The sequence below is a fragment of the Phalacrocorax carbo genome, chromosome 11 (assembly GCF_963921805.1).
Source record: "Phalacrocorax carbo chromosome 11, bPhaCar2.1, whole genome shotgun sequence".
In the NCBI taxonomy this organism is placed as follows: Eukaryota; Metazoa; Chordata; class Aves; order Suliformes; family Phalacrocoracidae; genus Phalacrocorax; species Phalacrocorax carbo.
Window position 1 is genome coordinate 1,170,328 of NC_087523.1, and position 20,226 is coordinate 1,190,553.

A 20,226-nucleotide genomic window follows, 5' to 3' on the forward strand; every position below is an offset into this window, starting at 1 on the left:
GCTGGAGCTGTGCTGAGTGCCCGTCCTGGAGCAAGAAGCAACGTGCTGCTGCTTGGCACCTGCAGGGTCTCTTCTGCCCACTCATCCTCCTCCTGCCTGTTCTCTTCTCCAGGGGCCGGTCTCCTGAGTGGTACAACAAGGTCTTTGGCCACCTCTGCGCCATGGAGCTGGCGAGGATCCGAGACTCCTTCCCAGCCCTGAGTCCCACCAGCCCTGAGACGAAGATATGAGGTGCCAGGAAGATGCTCTGCCCTGTCTGATGTGGACTTGCTGGTGGATCTAGGCTGGGCCTCCCGGAGGGGAGCAGGGTGCAGGCAGCTGGCCGCGGAGGGGGAGGCAGAGGCTGGCGTGTCACAGGCACATATTTATAAGCATCCTTTTACCCTGGGCTGGGCATTCCCCATCCCACCGTCCCTGCTGCTGCTTCAGCCGCCCCTTGCTCCAGCAGCGAAGCCGTGCAGCCCGTGTTCTCCACAGGAGGGACTGGAGCGCAGAGGGAAGAGAGGGTCTGTGGGGTGACCCCCCCCAGGAAGGCAGCCTGCGGGCAGGGCTGGGAAGGCGCTGGCCCGGGTTGAGCGGGGTCCCCCCACGCGAGTGGGGGCGAAGGTGCGGTGGAGCGAAGCGGGAGGGCGTGGAGGCGTGGGGGGAGCGAGCGGGGAGGACGGCGCCGCGTCTGTAAGTCGCAGCGCTGTGTCGGGAAGTGGAGGGTGGGCAGCGAGGGGGTGGGTGGTGTGTGGTGTCACCCAGCGGGGACAGCCAGGGGGAGTCACTGCGAGAACCTGTTTGGTAGTGGAAGAGGCTGCTGTTCTGGGAGGAGGGGGGCTACATCTAGATAGCTAGGTATGCCTCCGGTGCCAGCCTTGTTGAGTGGCAGAAGGAACCTATTGCCATTACCTTTGGTGCTGAATTTCATAGGAGAAGAAGAAAAAGCCTTCTCGTCCTGTGCCTTGCTCTTACTTGGCTGAAAGCCCTCTCTGGTGCACTAGGTTTCAGTGGGGGCTGGACGGACGATGTTCCAAGGCAAGCCTGACCCTTGAAACCAGCCTACCCATCCTTTGGAGGGGGCAGGACACGTCTAGAGCCCCAGAGCAGCTGCCCATGTCGTTGGCTACAAGCTGGGGAGGGGCAATGCCCCACCGGGCCGGTTACCAGGAGGCACTGTGGGAGGGAGGGAGGGAGGGAGGGACATGGCCAGTGCTGCAGCTCCCCATTTCTTGCTGCTGTCGGGGTTCACGTTGCACTGCCCCGGAGAGGGGAGGAGGGCAGAACAGCCTTGCCAGCACCCGCTGCACCGCGGCAGAGCCCTGGGCTGAAAGCGTCGGCCAAGGCAGGCTTGGGCTCATCCCAGCTCACAGTGCAGCATCTGCTTCCTTTAAGAAAGCGAAGCATGGCAGCCCAGGCTGGGCCAAGCACGTGCCAGCTGCTCGGGCCAGGCTCGGTCCCGTCCTGGCCTCTGCAGTGAGGTGGAGCTGTCCTGGAGTCACCCCAAGCGGGGGGGCCCATGGCCCTCCTGCGTGCAGAGGTGCCTCCCCAACGCTGCTCCCTGCAGACGTCCACCCCCGTCCCACCCCTCCCTTCTGCTCTGCAGAGGAACCCTCTGCTGTAGCTAACAGCACGCAGGACCCGACCTGGTTTCTCCGTTCAGGCGGGGACCCAAGTTACCAGACATCGTTCCAACTGGAAGGCAACGTGACCCACATGCGGGAGCGATTCCCGGTGTCAGTTTTGCTGTAACACATTGTATCTGTCTCTCTTTTGCTGAGAAAAAAAACCAAAAAGCAACCCAGCCTCTGTTCTGTGTTTTTATATATATATTTTATATATATATAAAAATATAACTAACATTTGGGGAGTGTTTTTTTTTTTCTCCTAATATTTTTTTAAAAAATTTCTCTTTTTCTGTTTATAAATACTTGTACATTTGGAATATTAATATATAACTCCGGCGGTAGAGCTCAGCGTCAGGTGATGTTCACTTAAAAGATGTGTATTTTATATTTAAGGGACTTTTGTTTTTTATCATGTGCAACTGCAACAGATTGTTTGACTTGGATGGGGGCTGCTCTTCCCATCCATGTAATTAATAAAGTACTAACGATATCTGCTGGCTGATGGGGAAACCTTCATGCTCAGCCATGCCCTAACACCGGAGCGTCCCAGAGCCGCGCCATGCGCTTCCTCGCGGAGCCGGAGGTAGCGCCCGGCAGGCCGGGGAGCCACGGGCATCCCTGCGCCGCCGGCGTCACCAGGGGAGAGCTCTGCGGGACTCGTGCAGCTCCAGCGGCTCGGTCTGCCCGTCCCCTCCTCCTGGGAGGCGGTGGCGGTGACGGGGTGGAGGGTGGGATTCAGGGCGCTGTTGATGGGCAGGGTGGAGGTGACCACCCAAGAGGTGACGGTGCCTGTGCCAGCCAGGACACGACGTGGGGGGCTGCCCCGTGACCAGGGACAGCCCACCCGCCCCAGCCCACGCAGCAAAGAGGGGCAATGCCCGTTGGTGGGCTCGTGGCTGGAAGGGAGTCCCCCATGGGGTTCATTGCTGCTGCCTGGGGAGGGGCAGGGGCCCAGGGAAGCCAGTGACGCTGCCTCTCTCCCCTTGCGGCCCACGCGTGGGTGAAGAGAGCTCCACACTCGGCGGTACCTACACCGAGGGGTCCCCGACCCAGGGACTCATGGTGGGCAGCAGCCAGCGGTGGGCTCTGCTTCAGGGCTTTGCGGGGAGTGGGGCTTCACCTGGCATTTCCACCTGCAGCAGGGAGAGCAGCCTGAGGAGGAAGATGGGTATCCAGCAGAGAGCATCAGTGAGGATGATGAAGATCCACTTTGACTTCCCCGGAGCAGGTGCAAGCCTCTGCTGTTTTGGATGCAGTGATGTGGATGGAGTAGAACATGCCAGAATAAGCAAAGATGATGGTAATGAAAGCTGTGAGATTCAAGCCTGGAGAGGAAGAAACCTCACTCTGAGCATAGACCAAGTGCAAACCTTGTGAGCTGGGGTCGGCAGTATGGCCGGCGGCAGCAGGATCACTCCTGCTTTTATCACTAGAGGGGGCAGAGACATCTCAGCATCCCCAGTTAGTCCTGAACCCAGCCTTAGCCCAGCTGTGCCCATAGCCTTGGCCGGCTCTGGGGTGAAGCTGGGCACAGCACCAGGCTGGAGCAGGGTCCCAGCGGGATGGCAGTGCCCCATGGGGTCAGATGTCCCGCTGCCGGAGGCAATGTGGGCTCTCATGGCACCCTGGAGGGGAGGCCTGGCCTGAGCAGCCCAGCTCTCACCAGGGAGCCTGTCCTGCCCCACATCATCCCCATCCCCAGCTCCCAAGTCCCGAGGTGGCCTCACCCAGGTAGATGGTGGTGGAGTAGCCCTGGGCACTGGGCCGCTCGCCCAGGTCAGACGGCAGTGGGAAGCGCACCCCGTTCCTCCCGTAGTACTTCCCAAAGGTCTCCCTGGACCACGGGGGGATGATGCCGAGCGAGAAGCCCAGAAGCCAGATGACCACTAGCACCGAGATGGTCTGCTTCTTGCCAGCTCTGCGGTGGCTGAACAGCAAAACAAGGGAGGAGGAGTTCTCCAGGGTCATGTAGGTCAGCAGCAGGACTGACACCTCTGAGGACATCATGGCCAGCTGCCCGCCAGCCAGCACGGGGGATGATGCCCATCCAGCCAGCACTGGGGGCTGCCCATCCAGCCGGCACTGGGGGCTGCCCATCCAGCCGGCGCTGGGGGCTGCCCATCCAGCCGGCACTGGGGGCTGCCCATCCAGCCAGCACTGGGGGCTGCCCATCCAGCCGGTGCTGGGGGCTGCCCATCCAGCCGGCGCTGGGGGCTGCCCATCCAGCCGGCGCTGGGGGCTGCCCATCCAGCCGGCACTGGGGGCTGCCCATCCAGCCGGCGCTGGGGGCTGCCCATCCAGCCAGCACTGGGGGCTGCCCATCCAGCCGGTGCTGGGGGCTGCCCAGCCGGCACTCGGCGTGCTGGCTGTAATTGCCCAAGTACTTGAGGTTGAAGGCTCCGATGATGAAGACGTAGATGCCCATCAGGCTGTCTGCACCTGGGGGGAGGCAAGGTACAGAGAGGAAAAAGTACCAGTGGGCAAGTGCAGCCCTTTGCCTTAACGTCACAGCCATAAAGCCATCATAGAGCTGGGCAGCCTTTGGCTTTATGCATATATATATATTGAAAAGCACTGCCTGCTGGTGCCTGTGAGCACAGACCTGAGGGCAGGGGCCAAGACAGACATCGCTTAGTTTCCTAGGGATGCTCAGGAAACCGAGATGGGTTTCTGGGCGTCCCTAGGTGCAGAGGGACACCCAGAAACACATCTGCCATCAGCACAAAGGGAAAAAAGGGCAGCAGAGGGAGCCTGGCTGCACTGGAGGGGGCCGGCATCAGCTAGACAGCTCCTCCCGGGGGAGATGCCGGTGGGCAGCCCCCCCCACCAGTCCCTGCCCACACCCCCACCCTGCTCCCAGCACAGGGACTGGATGGCCGTAGTGTGCTGGCTGTTCTCCATGGCCACAAGGGACTGCATGCAGGTGACAAAGAGGTTGCCAAAGCAGGCGACGACCTGGACAAAGATGTGCAGGACGGTGTCGGCGAGGAGGTTCTCGAAGGAGGAGATGCCATCGGCGCTGGGCTTGCAGCTGCGCACGTGGGGCAGGTAGCTACAGTGCTGGAGCTTCCTGAAGTAGCCGTCAGGTCGAGGAGTGGGGAAGAAGGTTTTCTGGCTGACCCTGGGACCAGGAGCAAATGTGGTCTGGCACACACAGCCCCCTGCCCCACACCCCACGGTCTCCCAGCCCCCGTCAGCTCCCTCCAGCCCCTTGGGTGCTTTTTTCCCTGCAGGAGCAGGGACAGGGCGATGCCAGCACACAGCCCTCCCTGTGATGGCACCTGGCGCCGGGACAGAGGGGTGCAGGGGACAGTGACAGGGCACTAAATAAGCAACACCCCGAAGCCTTTGCAAAACCGGCTGGAGGCACCCCGGTGCTTTTTGGATCACATACCTCAGCCGCTCTCTTAAACCTGCCACTATTTAGCACTGCCAATTGATAGATACAAGACTGCTTTCCTCCAGCCCATGCGTCTCACAAAGTAATGTTTAAAAATCAATCCCTTATTCAAATCCTTCAAGTTCCATTAACAGGGATTCACATTTATTCCCCTCCATATTATTTCAGATTAATCTTTTCAAGCCTTATAAAAGCTAACCCATATAAGCTTAGCAAAACTCTACATTAGGAAATGACTACAAAACTGCAATGCAAGGCTCATTTCTGCTTAATTATAGATAAAAGGAGAGAAAATGACTGCTTATTAGCAAGTCAGGTAGAAAATGTACCATATTTATAGTGCAAACAGACCAATTACAGAAAGGAGGATGTACGGTTGTCTTTCATTACAGATATTTTAAAATGTGCATCTGGAGAAAAAGAATGATTTTTTTTTTCTCCTTCCAAAGAGATGCTGAAGCGCTCACAGCTGGCTGCATGGTCCTCTTTCCACCCTGTGCAGGGTACCTGTCCAGCCCGTCAATCTGCACATCCCTGGGGTTCTTGGCTCATTATCTCAGAACCAAGCAGGAGGACCTCTGATGTGGTTACTTAAGCACAGCTTTCAGCGCACAGCCCAGCACACCTTGGCCTGACGGAGCCTGCCTTGCCCACGCCACCTAAGCAACACGCACCTTCAGACGACGCTCTGTGTCGCCGGTGCACCCCGACGGGGCACCCGCAGCTCTGTGAGCGGCTCCCTTTGCACGGGCAGAACGCTCCCCTGCTCTGAGTAAGCCCCGGCTGGGGAGACCCGCTTGCCCCGGGGTATTTAAGGAGCATCAGCGTGAGTGGGGGCTTCCAGTGAGCTGAAGTAAGTTGCTCACAGGTGTCGGAGTGAATCGGTTTCCCTCCCTGCACCCAGCACCCCCAGGCATGGGTGCCAAGGCAGCAGCGGCCACCCGCTCCCCTCACTCACGTGTGGGAGAAGTTGGTCAGCTTCTGGAAGGTGACGCTGTGGATGCTGGGGATCAGATGCATGGGAGTACGTATGTGCGTCTGTGCACTCACACACACACACGTTTTTTTTTCCAGTGTAACAGCCAAAACTTCTCCCCTAACGCTGACTCCAGGCTGCTGCCAAGGTTTCCAATCTGTGTTCTGGGCCGTGGAGAAGGTGTTAGTCACCTTAGAGCGACTGCAAGTTTGGTTTTATGGTGGTTAAAGCAAATTTGTTATCCTGTGCGTCCATCCTGGAAATGGCTGGACCTTAAAAGCCCCATGGATCAAGATGACCTGGTGTGAAAACACCCAGCAGAGGAGGGCGGTAGTTTGGGAAAGCATCGGATCCTGTGGGCAGTCGCTGACTCAAGGCGAACGATCGGCAACCCGAACGGCAGGCACCGCCACGCACCCTACTCATCAGCAAGTGCCGAGGCCCTGCTCAGGCCAAGCTCCCAGGGACGTGCCTGTCCCAGGCAACAGCAATAACCCTGCTTTAGGAAGAGCGTGCTGCGAGCAGGAGACGGCACAGGGAAGCAGCAGCGCCAGCGTCGCCTGCTGGTTCCCCCCCAGGCCAGGCACCCGCTGCAGCTCCTGGAATCAGGAGCGAGGCAGATGCCTCCCTTGTACCACCACCCCTTGCGCCCCGGGGAAGGCGAGGAAGCCACAGCATCCCTGATTTGCCCCCCAAAAAGGCTAGAAGCTGCCTGGAGAAGGGGTGCAGGAGGTAGTGGACAGACACCTGCAGGAGGGGGTCCCCCAAACCCCACGGGGGGCTGCCCCTGCCCCTACTTATAGGAAATACAGAGACTTCAGCCCGCAAGCATTGTGGGGATGATTGTGGCAATCCTGCTGCTGTCCAGCATCCTGGGAGGGGATGAGGAAAGGTCAGACGAGGGGACCCGGCAGGGGCAAGGAGGCAGGGGGAAGCCCCCGCAGTTAGCACTTGTGCTGCCCCAGTGGAAGGGAGCTCTGACCCTTCTCCCTGCCAGCTTCCATGGACACCCATCCCCAGGTGGGGGGCTGCCCCCTCTGAAGCCCACCCCCCCCGTTTGAGCCCTGCCCAGGCAGCCCTGGCTGAAGGATTAGAACCAGCTGCAGAGCCTGGATTCCTTCAGTCAGGGTCTGTTGGATTTTTCCTCTATTCAATTGTGAAATAAAGATAAATTAGAAACCATTTGGGGAATTCAGGGCCGTGCTTGGCTTCTCAAAAGTCCTCTGGCTTGTTTGCACCACAGACCACCCTCCGTGAGCTGCTCGTCCTTCTGTTTTCCCCCTTTGATTTAAGGAATAGCTGCACTGGCCCCACGGCAAGTAAGAGGAAGGGAGCCTGGGAGGACGGCAGTCCTGCCCGAGCTGCTCCTGCAAACCCAGAACAGGGACGAACCACCTTGTAAAGTGGCCTTTACGGTTTCTTCTCTGTAGCACAACCTTTATAAGCTCTGTGTGTAAAACCACACACCGCACGGGCCCAGATGAAAGAGAGACTTTGAGAATAAACAGAGGGGAAGGATATTAGCTGGACTTTCAGTTTAGGCGTACATTTTTCAAGGTGACGGAGCTGCAAATCTCCGGGTTTAACAGCACACTTGAAGCCTTTTATACACAAACCGCCTTTGCTCCAGCCCAGGAGCTGAGGCTGTCTCTGCACGAAGCCCATCACCATGCGCTGCTGCGGCCACGGCTGCTGGGGACCGGCAAGGGGAGCGCGGCACGGAGAGCCCCCGTAACAAGGTTTCGGACAAGGCCACATATAGTCCGTGCTAAACCCGACCTCGGTAACGGGAGGGAGGCTCAAAGAGGAGTTTCCCAAGAGAGCCGCCGCAGCAGAGGCCAAGCGTGACCTGGTCCCTGGGGCCGGTGGGGATGGCGGGGAGGTGGGGACGCAGCCAGGCATCGCACCCATTGCCACGGCGGCCCCCAGCACGGGCCTGTCACCTCAGACACCCTCAAGCCATTGTGCCTGCTGAAATAAAACTATGGTAAATGTGAGGAAGAGTCGGGATCAGTCACATCTTCTGATGCTGTTGGGACAGGCAGAGGAGCTCACAGCCACTCGAGGCGATGCAGGTCCCCAGAAACTGGGGGCTTCAGCTGCGTGATCCTGTTATGGCCGAGGAACCTGGAGCCAGTGCAGAGCAGAGCGATCCTCAGACACCGCTGCCCATTAAACCCACATTTGCTAAAGCTGCTCATCCCGAGCTGCCCACAGCCCCTGGCTTTGGGGGCCCCCGGCACCAGCTCCCTTAGCAGCTCAAGCGCTGGATCCCAGCTCAGACTGGATAACGTGAAGATGGGAACAGCTGCGTTTGCAGGAGGGGAAATGCCTCTGCTTTGCTCCATGTTCACTCAAAATACATGCAACTCCAGCTCAAAGCATGCAGGAGCAAGAAAAAGGGCTCAGAACCTGGCCTCGAGCTGGCTGTGCTGCGAGCCTTTGTGCCAAGAGGAGCCGAGAACTGCGTCCATCCCAGGGCCCTGTAACGCAGACACCTTTACTCACAACATTTTAAGCTGAGAAAGTCCAGCAAAGGCTTTGGGAGAAATCAACTGGATCTTGTTGTTTTGCAAAAACCTATCTAAAAAAAACCAGAACAGAAAAGAGATTGAAGAAGTATGTTTTCTAAGGGATCGTCAGGGTCTGGGGTCCCCAGGGAAGAGAGAGAGGTGCCCACCTCTGCAGGACTCCAGCCTCGCGGCCAGGGCTGGCTGCTGCCTGCCCAGGGATGGAGACCCAGGCTGCAGCCCCTGCTCTGCCGCAGGCTCCTTGTCTCAAGCGGCCCTGGAGAGGCTGTTTCCTTCTCTGCCTCATTTACTCCATGCAAAGGGAAGGAAACTAAAAGCACAGATACCCGACGGTCACAAGTGGCTGCTGTGAGCTGCTTCACCTGGTTATCCCCGTACAAAGCTGCCGTCCCACCCATGAGAGCAAACACCTTCCCCCCCCACACCCTGTTCTGCTGGGTCCCTCCCTGAAGTCCCCGGTGCAGCAGCCTAGAAAGGTGAAGGGCTGAGCGACTGAAGGGTCTGAGCTCTCTAGAGCAGGGCAGCTTACTCGCGAGGCATGTCGTGCCACCGCACGCACAGGGCAGCCGTCGGCCAGCACGGGCACTGCTGCCTGCCTGCCTGCGTGTCAGGAGCACCATGGGCTCCGGGAGCTGAGAAAGCTGCTGTCTGGACAAAGGTAGCATCCCATCAGAGGGCATTGTCCCAAAGACAGCTGTCCCGACAAGCGCACGCACTTGGTCCTCTGCAGGTGCCCCCACCACTGCTGATGCGCACAACCGCTGCTCTCCCCTTTTATACAAGCCAGCCAGCGAGCAGGAGAAAGAAACACTCAGAGCTTCTTCAGGCTTCTGTACCTGGCAAGCTGAGCATCCAGCAGAGAATGGATTTTATTTCTTTTCAGATCCCTAGCAGCAAAACAGAAGGGGGGGGGGGAAATCAAACCTAGGGCCAGCAGACTAAGGGGAGATGCCTTTATCAATGGAGAACAGCAAAGACTGGAACCTCCTTTTCTGGTGCAACACAAACAAAATGCAGGGCAGCTGCGGTTAATGCTACATTGCTAACTGCCCTCCCAATCTGCAAGCTTTGTTTGCTGCAGATGAGCTTTTTCGCACTCTCCTCCCTTCCTAGCCCTTGCTTTTTGTGTGCAAACGGCACCCCCGTCCTGAACCTGGCTGCCCCTCCCCGACCCTGTGCACGTCGGCTGGAGGCTCGGCAGTGAAGGCAGAGTCCCCAGGCCTCCCCCTGGGCAGGATCCAGCCGTTCCCTGCTCCCCAGCTCAGTGCTGCTTGTGGGAGGGTTGCAGCGAGAGCTGAAGCTCAGCAGAGAGGGGTCCGTGGGTATGGAAAGGTCTCTTTGCTTCTTCGGATCCAGGGAAACCAAGTAAAAGCCAGGGATTTTATTACCTTCCCTCTAAGCTCGTTTTCCTGTGGTGCGTGCCCTGCTCGTACCCCTGCCGGGGGGAGAGGGGTGCATGCACCCGCTGCCGCTCACGTCCTGGCCGTGCTGGAGGAGCCGCAGGGTACCGCGGCGAGGTCCCGCTGGGTGCAGCCCGCAGCCCCGCAGCCCCGCAGAGGGGATGCGCTGAGGGGAGGGGCCGCGGTTCTGCGCGGGGTGGGGAAGGACGAGCGGCCCCTGGGAGGAAGGCTTACGGCAGGCGTCACCCTCATCTTCCGCTGCCGTCGGCTGCGGGGGGGAGAGTGGGACCACGTCAGAGGCACCCACCGGTGCGGAGCAAAACCCCGGCGGCCTCGAGGAAGGGTGATCGCACAAAGCCTGACATCTGCCTCCAGTCCCACAGATGTACCAGGGCAAAGCAGGGATTCATCCGGCCCCACAGCCTGTCTCTAAGCACAGCCACAATAAAATATTCTTTCCTGTATTTCCAGCATCCCACCTAGCCCGCTTTAAGGATAACCTGAGCCAGACGTTGCATACAAGCCACCGAGTTATCAGCTCCCAGAGGGTGTGAATTTGTCCTGGACTCAGCATCCCTGAGAAGGAGCTCCACGGAGGCACTGCGTATTGTGCGAAAAATATAACTCATTTTGTGTCTTTAAATCTGCCGAACCCTCGTGTCCTGACTGACAGTGCAGAGCCCTGCGGCTCCTCTGCCTTTCCCATGGCCAGAACTGCCCCAGCCTTGCAGCAACAAGGGTTTTCCTGCAGCCCAGCCCAGGAGGAATCCCTGTCAGATGAGCTCCTGATGGGGCACACGCGGCCGCTGCGCCGGGACGGCGTGTGAACGCAGATGGCTGGTTAACGGAGCAGATCCAGGATCCCTCGGGCTTCCCGGGGGAAAAGCAAGCTCTGCTCTAATGCACTCGTCGTCCCAGATCGTAGCACTCCCGCGGCCGGGGATTATTCACCCTGACCCGCCGTCCTCCTCGGCAGCTGGGTTGCCACAGCCGGGCTCCCTGTTGCAGCGGGGGGCCTGGGGCAGCGGGCGGAGGGGTCGCTGCTGGGGAACTGCCCAGGGCACACATGTGCCCGTCCCGCTGGGAGTGGGTCGGGGGGGGCTCTGCCAAAGGAAAAGGAGATGCTCAGCGCTGGGGCAGCACCTCCTGCCCCTGGAGCGCTCGCAGAAGCTGGGGCCACATCCAGCTTTGTGGCCAGCGCCGGGGCCAGGGGGCTGAAGGGTGCCTGCACCGCTGCTGAGACCGGCATCGCTACACCCGTGTCCTACAAGACCATGTTCCGGCTGGAGCAAGCGTGAGCTCATGGGGTGTTGGAGACCACCGAGGAGGCACGAGTGTGCCCCAGGGGAAAAGGACCCAAAACCTTGCTTTTGGAGCACTTTTACTGCAAAATGCTGTGCTGGAGCCAGGAGACTTGGGCAGAGGCAGTTCTGCTGAGGAGTGCATGGAAGTGGAGAGCCCCAACAAACTGGCCATCCCATCCCTATTCCCCATTCCTCCGCCCCATTCCTCGTCCCCAGCCCCCCGCCCTGTCCCCAGGGCAGAGCCCTGACCCCCAGTGCAAAACTGTCTTGGCAGCTCCAGCTCCCCTTCTGCTGAGCCCTTTCCATCAGAGCCATCACAGATAGCCAGCTGCAGGGCCCTGTTCATTAATATCCTGCAATTATCCATGGCAGAGGCATGCTTCAGATCCAGCTAAACATTTCCACAGCCTGCTTTGATCAGGGCCCTGGGAAGTGGCAGCCGTCAGGCACCAGGGGAACACGGCTAGGGGGGGCCCAGCCCCTAGCTCAGGATTTTCTCCAACTGCCAGGCTGTTGATGGCTAATGGTGCGTGCTGTAATTAAAAGCACTTTGCCTCACCCACTCACTCCCCCCATCAACCACCCCGCCAGCAAGTGCTGTGGCGTGATGTGGGATGGACAGGGTGGAGGGGTGACCGGTGGGGGCTTGCAACGCGCCGTGGGCAGCGTGGTGGGGCCGCGCTCCCCTCCAGCTGGCCTGGCAGCCGAACCACGGGTGCCCCGGCCACACCAGCGGGGTTTGCCCGCAGGGATTTTCCACTAGACCAGAAACAGCCCTGCTTTCTGCCATAGCTGGCTGAGCGGGATGTAACCAGCACGGGCTGCCTGCATCCCTGCCCGGACAGCTCTGACCGGCCGGGGCCCCGCAACCCTTCCCGGGGTTTACTGATGCGTCTGGGCCGCTTGTTCTGGGGAAGACAAGGACTCCAAATCCATGCAAAACCCGATGGATTTAGCCAACAAGATTCAAAGTGTTTTAAGGTTTGGAACAGAGTCTGTTGTGGGTCCATAAATCTTTCCTGAAAACCGGAGCCATCCCAAGCACCTCTGGAAGGGATTGCTGCCCACTTGAAGCCATAAAGTGGGTCCAAGTGCCATTTTTAACAGACCCACACTATTGCTCCTCTTTGTCTCCCACCTTAAATGAGCCAGGATCCCAAATTAAAATATCTGGGTTATAGCCTTGGTACAGCTTGTACAGAACATTGGACTTGCAGAGACCTCTGTTTCGGAAGCGCCTCCCTTCGACTAGTCTTTTTTGCAAACCAAGAGGTAATTTTAGGTTTTTATAAGTGCTTGTGGCTACATTTCTGTATTAGATGTGTCTAAACCCACGGGGCTGTCACACGTGTTACTGCAACGCTGAAATGCCTAACAACTGCCAAAGAAATTGCTGTCTGCCTGGGACATTAAAAAGCATATCTGCTATTAAATGTTGCAAAAACTTATCACTTAAAATTGATTTATGTGTGATCTTTTGTTCCTTCAGCGGGGAGCAAGAACATCTCTTTTCTTCTGATAACACAGCAGGCACAAGTGGAGGCAGACGAGTTGCTGGAGATGCGGGTGAGGGCTGCTGCGTGTGCTGGAGGCCTTCCCCTCCCATCCTGCGAATGCCACGACTATGTTACGTATCTCTAAAAGAAGGAACACAGGAGCCAGCGCACGGCTGTTCCTCTCCGGTGAGCGGCGCGGGCAGCTCCTGCTCCCGCGGCATTTCCCGGGAATTTGCTCGGGGCAGCTCGTTGCCGGACAGCCTCGTCCAAGACCTCTCGTCAGGGCACGGTCTCAGTGACTTTCGACGCTTCTGGGGGTGATTCTGATTTATGAAGCCAAAGCCTCTCTGAGAGGATAGATACAGACAGAGGTGCCCTGCACGTCGATGGGCAAGTGGCTCTAGCACTGCAGTGTCTGACTCGGGAAGAGCAAATGTTGGTCCAGCCAAAGCTCAGGGGTGTGGTGAGGGCTGGTGCTCTCCACATTACGCAAGCTTTGGAACAGGGGGTGTTACGGAAATACAGCAGGGAGAGTGAGAAAGCGGTAGGCAGCGCCCTTGGATGGAGCCGGCCAGCGCTGCTCCCTGGCATGGGCTCCCGGAGACGCGCGGTGCAAGGCCCAACCGGCTGTGCGTGACCCTGTGCACGGCCTTCCCTGCTTGCCTTGCCCAAGGTGAGCTGGGCTTCCTACGTGCCAACCGCCATCCTGCTGGGAAGCAGCAGAAATGTCACCATCAGCTTGAAACGGTTCACCTGGAATGAAGCTGGTACCTGGAATAACCCCTCGCTCGGAGGCATCGCTGTGACTCACGGCACCTCCTCCTGGCCAGTCAGACCGAAAACTGGGAGGGTGTGAGGAAAAGAGAAAATCCATCATTTATTTCCACCTGTTAGCTATAGCTGAGCTGGAAGGGGAACTGTTTTTGCAAGATTTGGTGTGTGTGCTAAGACCGGCACCACGGCAGTGTACAAAAGGCTTTACAAGAAGCTGGTGCCCACGTTGAGGCTCGGGCGGCTGTGAATCAGCAGCTGAGCAAGGACGCCCATCCAAGGAGGGAATAAAGACCAGTGGGAATCTCTGGTACGTGGATATCTCATGGAGGGTGTGCACAAGCAATTGCTCTAACAAAATCATGCCTTGCAAGATGGACAAAGGCAAGTTCATCATGAGTGACTGCTCCTTTTGGTTTTCCTAAGCACCTGTTTCTCTGAGGCAGCAAATACAATAAAGATTTGAGCCAAGTTTAAGTGTAAGTTTATTTCTAGAAGAACTGTTGAGTGTTAATGCTTCAATAAAAGAGTTTTATCATGCTTTTAAGAGTACTTCAAGCTGGCAAATTGCACCCAATAATAAAACTGTGTGCGAAAAACTCAATAAAATGATGTTTATGTCAAAACAGCTCAAGTCCGCACTGTGTATCAGAGCGGAGTACCCGCAAGAAGCTGGAAGCTGCTCCTCGACGAAAGACCTCCCCGCGGGTGCTCGCAGTGAGCGCCGCATGGGACCCTGCTGTGGCCCATGGGTGCAACGCCAGGGGGGCTCCTGCCAGGGCAGGAGGGCTGGTGTTTGCTCAGGCCCCCCGTGAGCGTGTGCGTGGGGAGCAGGTAACTCCCTCGAAGCATCCCGCATGCAAAACGCACCGGCCGATGTTTGTGTTAAGTGCAGGGGCAGCTCCTGCCGTGCTGCAGCCAGTGCAGAGAGGTCCCCAAGCACTCCTGAAGACAGCCTTCATCCTGCCTGGAGGACCATACACCGGGGTCCCACCAACCTGCCAAGAAGCAAGCAGGCTGACCTGTTAATGGGCTTTCACGCGCATGTGTTTTATGCACGCCCACGGAGGTCCTGCTGCTCCCTCGGCTGCTTTCTTTGCTGGCCCATCCCTGCTCTCGCTGGCTGGGAGCTCTGCTTTGGCACAGCTCTGCAGGATCCCTGCAAGATAAACACCTAAACAGTGAATTAACATGCGGACAAAGCTTAAGGGCAATTAAGAGCATCTCACCGCAAATCATCCAAACCTCTTAAAAAGAGGCCGGAGCGGTGGCAGGAGACATGAGATTTTGGAGGTGCCGTCAGGTCCTGCCCTTGCCGGCAGTGGCTGGCGAGTGGCTGGGCTTGGAGGGAAAACCATGTCTCCTTAACACAGTGTTTTGGGTGAGGAAAGAGTAAGAAAAGACACACAGCAGGTGGGGACAATACAAGACCCCTGGCTCTTGCCCTCTTGCAGCCCTGCGGAGGGAAGCATGTCCCTTACCCTCTCCAAGTCCTGCGAATGGAGACGGATCTCACCCCAGCCCTCAGACCTGAGCTCAAGTCCCTTTAGAGGGATTTTGTCCTGTCTCGGTTCTGTTTCTAGTTATCCAGGGAGGCTTTCTGTTGCCCACTGCCATGCCACGCAGGTTTCTGGCTGTTTTCTTAGTCTGAATTTATGCAGGACCCACAGAAGGCAACGGGAACCTTTCCAGGGCCTCCAGGTCCCTATTGCAGAGAGCGTATCCACGTATGCAGCTACGTAAATAGTGCGAGAGAAGAGTTTATACATATATACATATATTTATATATATAAACACAGATAGCTTCTATTTTTTTTTCAGGAATGACACACAAGCCCCACATTCCCAGCCAAAGCGATGCTTTCCAGCCACCCCCGTAGGACCTCATTCTGTATTAAACCTCTCCAGGGTGAGAGGAACCCGTGATTGTGCAGGACAGAAATCAGAGAACAACCTCAGGCAATAGAGGAGAAGGTGAAATTTTTAAAAAAAAAACCAAAACAAACAACAAACCCAGAGGAAAAGTGCTTGTTTCCCGCAAAGTCAGCGGGGAAAGAAGGTGATTTTCAGACGATGTATCTGTAGGGTAGAGGGACCTTCCCCGGCCGAGGCGGGACGGGGTGGGCACGGGCCCTACGCCGCAGCAGGGACCTTCCTGCCCCAGCTCTGCAGGGCTGCAGAAGGAAGCACAGCCAAAGGCGGCAGCCAAACCTGGCCGGGACTGAGCTCAGCATCCACCTCAACTTTTCACGAGGGTCACCCAGGATTGCAAACAAAGCCCACGCACCTGCAAGAAAGCAGCCATGACCAAATTCTCTGGACACTAAGAGGCTGAATGACACATGTTTTTGGTCTGCATTGCCTCTGTCTGCGAAGAAACTGTGCAAGTTCTGCCAGCAAAGCCCTGGAGCCGCAGGACGTGGCCCGGGGTGATGCACCCATCGCCCACCCCGTCTGTCTCTAGCGGCCAGGCTCTCCGCACCACGGCGCATCCCTGCTGCCCCCGCCAGCGCTGCACCCCCTCTCACGGCATGCCACATGCAATTCCCCTTACACTTCCCGAACCCAGGTGGGCTGAGCTGCAGCTAAAGCAAACCACTCGTAAGGAGACACAAACAACCGTTTGGTTGGAGAGAAAGGTTTAACCCTCCCTCTCTCGCTCAGGGCAGGCCGGGAGGGAACAGTTTGCACAAAGTAAGCCACAACAAATCAGAGTAAAATGGAAACAGCGCAGAGCTATTGCCTCTCCACCATCCCCATTCCTAACTTCCAGCAAAAAGTGTCGCTTTTCGATGTGGTTTCTGTCCGCTGCTCCCTCCTCTTTCAGACTGACATCGGCGCGGCGGCTGCGGCTGCTCCCCTCCGCTCCCCTGCTTGCCCGCTCTTCTCTTGAATAAAAGGCAGAATCACGACGTGCAGCGAGCCCTGGGTTTGCAGGTAGCGCCGGTAGCGATAAGCAGCGCAGAGAGCGCGTTACCAGGCACACAAACTCTCTTCGCAGGACAGCACTTTGCCGGCGGAGCACGGCTCTTTCAGGCAGCCGGCACCCCTGTGCCGGGATCTGTACTGAAACCCACAACCGCCCCAACCAACACCCCAGTCAAACGGCCTGATTTCCCCCCGGCTTTGGATGATGTGACATGCAAAGGCAGCCACTTGTAGCAGCGTAGAAAAGTGACGGCAGAAGGATCAGGAGCAGCCCCATGTCAGCGGCCACTGGCGGGGCAGCCCCAGCCCCCAGAGGCTTGGGAACGGTCTGGGAGGAGGGAGGGGGGTGTGGTGGTGCTGTGGGTCCTCTCCGATGTCTCCCAGAGCGCACACCAGGGATGCCACGGGTTGTCACCGGTCACCGGGAAGCCACGCGTGGCACAGCCGTCGCCGTCTGGGAAGGTGCCAGTGCAGCGGCGGTCGGGTCCATCTGCAGCACCCCGCCGCCTGCGTGGGGCTCTGCACACAAACCCAGCGAGGGGCTGTGTATGGTGAGGGAAGGAGAGAAGGAAAGGAATCCAGCCCTTTGGCTGCGCTCCCCACGCCGGGGGCAGATGGGGGGTGCACGCCCCAGGGGAGCCCAGGTCCAGCCTGGGGAGGAGGAGGAGGAGAAAGAGGAGGAGGAGAAGGCTGCTTCCTCCCCCAAGAGGGCCCTTTGCTGGCTTTGCAGTCAGGACCTGCACCCACTCGTGGCCGGTGGCCCAATGGACACGACCCAGCGGTGGCACCCACGGGGATCTCAGCCCCATCCCAGCACTACACGGCCCCGCCGGCCATCCCAGGGCAGGGACACCGCCCCAGCGGGGACAAGGCGGACGCCACCCCGAGCCTTCATCCGAGCACACGGCAGGGCACCCAGGCTTCGTGGGCTGGGGTCCCGGTGGTCTGCAGAGGGCTGCGGGTAGGGGCAGGGGCCTCCCTCTCTCCCCACGATGCTGTGGTCTCCCTGCCCCTGTCCCCATGCTTTCCCTTTGCCTCAGCCATCCCTCCCAGGCCCCAGGTGCAGACCCTGCCCCCGGCCCTGGAGCGTGGCTGGGGCTGAGCAGGGAGGAGGAGGAGAGGGGTGCTGTGCAGCCCACCCCGGGCACAGGTCCTCCCGCTGTGGGGGCTGTCCCCGGGCAGCCTGGCTGTGCCCGTCAGTGACTGCAAAGGGGCCAGGTGTGAGCGGTGGCACAGCCGCCCCTTGCGCAGGCTGCCGGCCGTGGGGCAGCCCATCGTCAGCTCCTCGTGCCGCTCGGAAACCCCATGCACGGGGACGGTGGGAGGCACGGGAATGGGAGGCTGTGCATGGAACAGCTTCTCAGGCTCAAACTCACCCGAGCCTCAAGGAAGAGGGAGAGGAGCCAGAGTTTCACAGCTGGGGAGTGGGAGGGAGGAGAGGTGGTCCCAGCCAGAGAGCAAACCCCTACCACGGCTTTCTCTCCGTGCTCAGCTCCCCGACCATCTGCACGGTGAGCACAGGTCTCCTTGGAGCCTCCTTTCCTAAGCATTTCCAAAGGCTTGCTACAGGTCCAGAAAATCTGTAAAAATTTAACACCTCCCCTACTGCTGGAAATCAAATCTTTGCTCAGGTCCTACCTCTCCTCGGCCTGAAAAGGTAAGCGCGTGGGACTAAATGACACACATATCCCTCCTTTTATTTGCGTATCCCTACTAATACATTTAAAGCTTATCAATAAACTTGTCAAAATTCTTGATGATGCTTCTAAAACAACCCAACAACTATTTTTGTCCCTATTCCTGGTCGTCACTGTACTGATGCCCCTTTCCTCCGCATCGAAGGAAACGGGAGTCCCAGGGACGCAGCCTTCCCTCCCACCGCCTCCTTCCTCCAGCGTGAGCTGCCCTGCTGTGGCGCAAGGAACCGGGGAACGGCTTCCAAAAGGACATGATATAAAGTATGTGTGGCTCTAGATTAAATTTATTTAAGATCTAAGGGCGTTTTGAAGCTAAAATCCAGACAAGGTGAGGCCGGTGGGGGAAGAGGAAATGGAAGAGAGGCAAAATTTTCCTTTTTTTTCAGAGACAGAAAGAAGCTGTTGGACAAAAGTTCTGTGCATGCAGATCTTAGACACTCTGCAGAGGCTTTGCAATTCCACTGCTGCAGTTTAAAGCACTCGCTTTGGTCTCGAGGGCTGGAGGGGGGGCCTCGGTGCAGGAGGCAAACCCAATTTTCTGCCCTCATGTTCAAGCTTGGGCATTTGCTGCTGGACGCCAAGGTGCTGGACGGCAGCGACTGCAACGCCTTCGAACCTGCAGCCAGGGGAAAAGAAGCAAAGGCTCTAAACTTAAAGCCATGGAGGGGCTGAGCTGAGGGACTCACCTCCAGGAACCTCCTCAGAGCACAGGGCGAGGGCCTGGGATCTTGGGGGGCTCGGGGGCGAAGTGGGGAGATCTGCGTAGCAAACTGTGGCAGGGTCAGGGCTTTGCTCTGAAGCCGGACCTGGCTGGAGATGCTCTGTCAGGAACAGGAGCGAGGATGCACCTCATGGGGTTGCGCCTGGTGCAGAAAGGCATCCCACTTCACATCTACCGCTTCCAACCCAACAACGGAGCCTGCTCCCCTCAGGAAGACCAGCAGGAGTCAAGGGGTGCCCATCTTCTCTTATAGACACCCCACATTTCATTGCTCTTCATCCAACTTGCTGGTTTTGCACCTCTATGGGGCATCTCCATGGCCCGTTCCATGCGCTGGCCCTCGACCGACCTTCTGTGCTCTGAGAGCCTTTCAGCTTTCTTCCCTCATGTTCCTGCAGGCTGTCAGCATCTTCACACCAAGTTTGTATTTCTTAACGTCAGCTTTGTTAATGGGCCAAAAAATTTCTGCCTTTTGGCAGCAATCTTCTTCCAGCTCTTGGGGACGCGCCTCCCACCAACCACCCAGATGATGCATGGGCCTTGGACGCTTCCCCGCACGCATTAAATCTCTGGGTTGAGAAGCCCAGCAACGCATTACGATAGAGAGCCCCAAGGGGCTCAGAGAGGACTTGTGCAATTGCGTGGCATAGATTTATGTCCCGGGATTTTAAAAGCGTAACCTCTTTGCAAAGTTCCGCAGCCATCTGCCGGGCAGCCTTCGCTTCGCACAGCCGCGCACGGTGCCTTCCCCACCGGAGCCGTCTCCCTGGTTAACGTCACCTCTGGGTCAGGTCAGGCCAGCTTTTCCCTCTCATTTTGCTGGCACAAGGAATTATCCCAGTGGACAATTCCCTCGGTTCTCACTCAGGCCTGACTTCTCTGCTGCTCTTTTTTCCCCCTCTATTTGAGGTAAGTCTCTGCCTGCGTCTGAGGCTACGAGCCACACGTCATGGACCGGCTCCGCGCTCCCGCGGGCGGGTTGATGTCAGCTGTGGGTGCAAGGCCCAGCTCTGCTCTCGGCTGGCACCTGCCTTTGTCCAGGCAGTCGATCCGGCTGCCCTGGGACTTGATTGTTTGGATGAAATTGTTAGTCTGGGGCCATTACTGGGTTTATTCATCCATCTAACAACAGTCACAGCCTGCTGCCTTGCTCCCAGCCTGGGAAGCAGGGTGCTGAGCTCAGCAGAACAGCCACTCTTCAGTGCTAAAATACAGAAAGATGCTCATCATCTGGAGAAATTGCCTCGGAGGAGCGGGCAAAGGCAGAGGAGGCAGATGTGAAGCTGATCATCTTTCTCTAAGTCAGCAGCCTCTTCCCACCCATCTGCCCACCCTCACCCTTCCACCGAAGGGGTGGGCAGGTTTCCCCTCCCATCCAAACCTGAGCACGCC

At 57.9% G+C, this 20,226-nt stretch overlaps 2 protein-coding genes across 7 annotated transcripts in view; one reads left to right on the forward strand and one right to left on the reverse strand.

Annotated features, from left to right (window-relative positions):
- The window catches only part of STARD8 (StAR related lipid transfer domain containing 8), an 80,992-nt gene extending 78,892 nt beyond the window's left edge, over positions 1-2,100 (forward strand). For all 6 annotated transcript variants that reach the window (XM_064462784.1, XM_064462786.1, XM_064462788.1 and 3 more), the window contains one exon: positions 113-2,100. In XM_064462784.1, the coding sequence (XP_064318854.1) occupies positions 113-230 (118 nt within the window). In that variant the 3' untranslated portion in view covers positions 231-2,100. The remainder of the gene's footprint in view (positions 1-112) is intronic.
- Positions 2,092-16,693, reverse strand: LOC135315427 (relaxin receptor 2-like). Its single transcript, XM_064463575.1, is given in 15 exon segments — positions 2,092-2,399; positions 2,731-2,822; positions 2,824-2,935; positions 3,338-3,623; positions 3,919-4,049; positions 4,469-4,689; positions 5,969-6,048; positions 6,813-6,858; positions 8,042-8,113; positions 8,495-8,566; positions 9,327-9,404; positions 9,906-9,952; positions 9,994-10,185; positions 10,869-11,020; positions 16,645-16,693. Coding segments are annotated over 15 exon segments (1,938 nt in total).
- Positions 16,694-20,226: the final 3,533 nt, after the last annotated feature.